Source organism: Elephantulus edwardii, unplaced genomic scaffold (genome assembly GCF_000299155.1).
Source record: "Elephantulus edwardii isolate Elephantulus edwardi_28Jun2011 unplaced genomic scaffold, EleEdw1.0 scaffold01738, whole genome shotgun sequence".
NCBI lineage: Eukaryota > Metazoa > Chordata > Mammalia > Macroscelidea > Macroscelididae > Elephantulus > Elephantulus edwardii.
In genome coordinates this window covers 3,975-8,674 of record NW_006401488.1, presented here as the reverse complement: position 1 = coordinate 8,674, position 4,700 = coordinate 3,975, and the positions used below count along the sequence as shown (strand labels likewise).

Sequence of the window (4,700 nt, the reverse complement as noted above, 5' to 3'; positions counted from 1 at the left end):
CTGCGACTCTCGTCCCGGCTTCTCTTCCTTGCCTTCCTCTTGTCCTTGCTTTTGCTGCGACTCCGGCTCCGGCTGCCTCCTTTGCTCCGGCTCCGGCTCCTGCTCTTGAGGTTCTTCTCCTGGCTCCTGCTCTTCTCTTTGCTTCTACTTCTGCTCCCACTCCCTCGCTTTTCCTCCTCCCCTCTCCTCTCTTGGCTCCTGCTCCTACTTTTACTCTTACTTTTATGCCTACTGGGGCTCTGACTCTTGGACTTCCCAACGCTGTCATTGTTCTGGATCTTCTCTTCAGTTTGGTCTTTACTCTTACTACGGCTTTTGTCAGCGCTGCGGCTGCGACTGCGGCTCTTATCATCCTTGCTGGGACTCCTGCTTTTTTCCTTCTTGCCGCGGCTGCGGCTCTTGCTACGGCTACGGCTCTTGCTCTGGGAGTGGGACCGTGACCTGAGGGGACGGGAAGGATGATTGAGTCAGTTGTGCCTTCACAATTTCCAATACTGATGAAATGAAAAGACCAAAGGGGCGTATGTGGAGTCATGTCCCACCCTATTATGTAAGGATTCTACTGGTCAAAGACCACTCTCTGAATCTCAATTCCAATCCAGAGCTAGAAACACTTGGGTGAAAAAAGCAGTGAACCTGGCAACATGACTGAAATCAGTGAGGAGCAGTCTGGACAATCCCTGCTCATCTCCCACACTTCTACCAAGAGGCTGACCTGGATCGAGATCTGCTCTTAGAATGACTGCTTTTGCTGCTGCCACTTCGGCTTCTGCTCTTACGGGAATGTCTGCTTCGAGAGCGAGATCTAGGGAAAGAAAACAGAAATAGTATAAATAGTATATTTTTAACACTGGTTGACAAAAGGCTAGCTGATAAGGGTCAAGTAAGACATCCCTCTAGTAAAAAACGGTAACCAACACCTGTGTGTGCCAAGTCCCAAGTGCTGATGTTGTGAGTCTCAGATCCAGGCACCTGCACACATTCTGCATGAACAGCTCACTCAACACTCTCAGCAGCTTCAATCCCGCACACACAAACCCCCCCTCCCCCACCAGTTCCCTGGCCTCCTGATGCCACTGTTCCTCAAATCAAAACCACAGTCATTCTTGCCTTCTTGCATTCTTACATACTGATGATACTGCCTCTTCACTTTTCTGCCTACCCACCTCTCCCTGTTACAACAGGTCTCCTGACTACACACATTGTTGCCCTTTTCCTACCCATTTACCTCACTGTATCAGAGAGCTATTATTAAGCCAAGCTTAACACTTTTTCTGAAATCTAGACTGTGAGGTCCTTGGAAACATGACTCATTCTTAATATAGGGCCTTAATAGAGGGGCCTTTCTATCTCATGATAGAAAGAGGAAAACCTGTAAAGATTCCTAAGCACCACAGCCAATGAATTCTTGCTAAAAATGTGGATCATGCATCCTAGTCACATTTCTCCAGACTAAATTTCCAGGAAGTTTTGGGATAATATGCAAATTCAATAATACCAAAAGGTGATATAAACCCAGTTTTTGATAGTTTAACAAATATTTAAAGAAATAAAACATGCTGGGGAAAAGCAGAGGAGCTATCTAAGACTAAAGACACATAATCAACTATAACACCTGACTGGGCTGAATGCTGGGAAGGCAAAAAACACCAAAACAAAACACCAAACCCACAAAACAAAAAACGTACCAAAAACCAATGATAAAAGATATCTCTGAACAACTGGAGAAATCTATGGCCTGGATTTTAGGTGTTAATGGATGATAAGCCATTATGTATATTGCAATTAAAAATCTGGACGGAGTATTTGTATACTTTTTGGGGGGGTATCAAAACAAAATGTGTATGAATGAGTGAATGAAAAACCAGTTTCTTTGTAAACTTTTATTCAAATCATATTATTAAAAAACAAAACCCAAACCAATAAAACAACAAAAAAAATTTCAGCAAAGAACTAGGACCAACAGACACCACACAGTGATGCAAGAGAAAGCATACAGGACAACCCATGAAGTGGTCTGTCACAGCCCTGACCTGCTCGAATGTCTCTCACTCCATGTTTATTATTATAAGGGGATGAGAGCTAAGGTACAGGTGACAATACCACAAGAAGACAAGCAACAAAATCCAACTGTGGACAACACAAATAACCCCATTTTCTTTAAGAATTGAATGAACAGAAAGCAAAAAGATAATATAAAAGGAGACAGGCTGGTCATGAGAAGACCGACAAGACTATAATCAAACTGCAACATCAGATCTAGTTGGGATATGAGTAAACCAAGTGAAAAAAATATACACTGAGGCAAATACAGAATTTTGGTATTAAATGACATTATGGAGCTATTGGTAATTTCCCCAAGTATGATAATAGCATTACAGTTTTATTTTTAAAAATTTAAGAGACAGGTACTGAGGTATTTACAGGTAGAATGACAGGATGTCTAGACTTGCCTTAAAACAGAAAAGCCAGAGAGATGAAAAAACAAGACTGGCAAAATAAAACTGCTTTGATTGAGCAAGTGAATGTTCTTAAAAAGATTAAACATACATTAAATGGCTTTCTATAATGATGCACGTATTTATCCATAACAGTATAAACCGAATAACTTTTCACTCTCTTAAGTTCTCAAGCTCCACTGTTCCCTACACCAGCCTTCACTCTGGGAAACTCTGATCCTCAGTCTTTCTAAAACAAACTTCTCTTTACTTGAAAGGCACTTAGCCTCTTTTGCCCATCATCTTCAATTTACCCGTTAGTGATTGGAGTTTATGATACATCCTAAATGATGCCTCTGCTAATAGTGCTATGTACATTTCTTACAACATACTTATGGTATTTATGTTGACTGCTGTTGAGTTGATCATGACTCATAGCAACCCTATGAAGAAAAGGCCTGAAGCTTTTCTATTAACTATTTTTCATTTATCAAAGCTCACAGAGTTTACAACAAATGGTGGAGAGGTTGTAGAGAAACTGGAACCCTTATTCACTATTGGTAGGAATGTAAAATGGTGCCACCACTATGGAAGGCTGTACGGCACTTTCTCAAAAAGATGCAAAACGAAATCAGTTGACCCAGCAATTCCACTACTGGAAATATACCCTAAATAAACCATAACCACCACCTAAGCAGATATATGCACACCCATGTTCATTGTTGCTTTATTCACAATAGCAAAAAGTTGGAAACAACCTAAGTGCCCATCAACAAATGAATGGATAGAGAAGCTGTGGTATATTCACTCAATGGAATATTATGCAGCACTGAAAAACAAGGAACTCATGCAACATTATACAAAATGGGTGATCCTGGAAGACATTATGCTGAGTGAAATATCTCAGTCACAAAAGGACAAATACCGCATAATGTCACTGTTATAAAACAGGACTGATATGGTGATTGGGGGGAATCTAAAAAAAAAAAAAAGAGGGAATAAATAATGTACACAGCACTGAAACAGACAAGGGAGAGAACTGTATAAAAGCAATATATGATTAAGTATTATTGGTATGACAAGAGTCCAGAATAAGAGCTGCACAGTAAAATGGACTTCAATGAAAGAATTCTTCCCCCAAAGAGAAAAGCGAAGGTGGGTGGGGAGGGAAGAGATGCAGAGAGGAAAATGTGCAAAACGGAATGATTGGAAATCCCAAGTTCACTATAAACTTTCATTAAAATCTCAATTTAAAAAAAAAAGAGGAAAAATGATTTATAACATTTCCAGAGGTATGCTATTTAGGAAGTGGAGTGCTTAGCTTATTAGCAAAACAGGCAAAACCAGTCTCCACTGTTGAGCAGCTAGAGTACTACCAAAGTAACCAAAAGACCAGAGTTTAATCCAGGGACCCAAAAACAGATGTGAAAGGCTGCCAGTGACTCTTGCCACAGAGAGAGGACTTTATTTCTATTTGTACTCATGACATTAAAGTTCAAATGTTCAAGGTATTGAGTTATTTATTGAACCAGACAGAACTGTCTTACTGAAAATTCAATACAGGAATTATATCTCTATGATTAGTAAGGAATTATGGCAAGCTCCAACACATAAATGCACCATTTGTACCTTGAATGACTTCGACTTCTGGAATAGGACCGGCGTCGCCTAGAACCTGGCTTGTCTTCAACCAACCGGATTTTTCTGCCATTCACTTCAGTTCCGTCTAACTTTTCTAAAGCTCTTTTCATATCAGAATAAGATAAAAATTCGATCACTCCTTCATTTTTGCGTCCCTTATGAGCATCTGCATAGGTTACTTCTCCTGCTTGACGCATATAATCCTAAAAGAGGAAAGGGAATCCCCAAATAGGTTAAAACATCTTTTCCTAACCAAATAAAAAACTTTCCCTTTCCTTTGAGAAAAGGTAACTCAGAACGAAGTTTGCACCTAAGTATTTTCATCTACCCTCTAATCATTTAATGAAGTCCTTTAAAGTAGTACGTATTAGATAGGAATGACGGTCAGCATTATTTTAGTATGTTATCTGTGATTATAAAAAAATTTTAGTTAAGAGCCATTTTCTAGTGACAAGTTTTATTTACAGAAACTAGGTTTAAGTTTTATCTTTTACACTTCATCATAAACCCTTGTTTTAAATAAAGTAGAAACTGACTCCCAAGTCAAATGTAAATAAATTAATAGATTTTTAAATTAGTCTCAAAAAAAAATTTTTTTTAATTGTTGTATCATCTCTTCAA

General features: G+C 39.2%; 1 protein-coding gene across 1 annotated transcript; it reads right to left on the bottom strand.

Moving 5' to 3' along the window:
• Positions 1 to 7: 7 nt before the first annotated feature.
• On the bottom strand, positions 8 to 4,282 carry LOC102847734 (serine/arginine-rich splicing factor 4-like; the record flags this gene model as incomplete). The annotated part of the gene is made up of 3 exons (XM_006903464.1): positions 8 to 441; positions 716 to 805; positions 4,068 to 4,282. Coding segments are annotated over 3 exons (739 nt in total), but the record flags the coding sequence as incomplete, so codon positions are not given.
• Between the last annotated feature and the right edge of the window lie 418 nt (positions 4,283 to 4,700).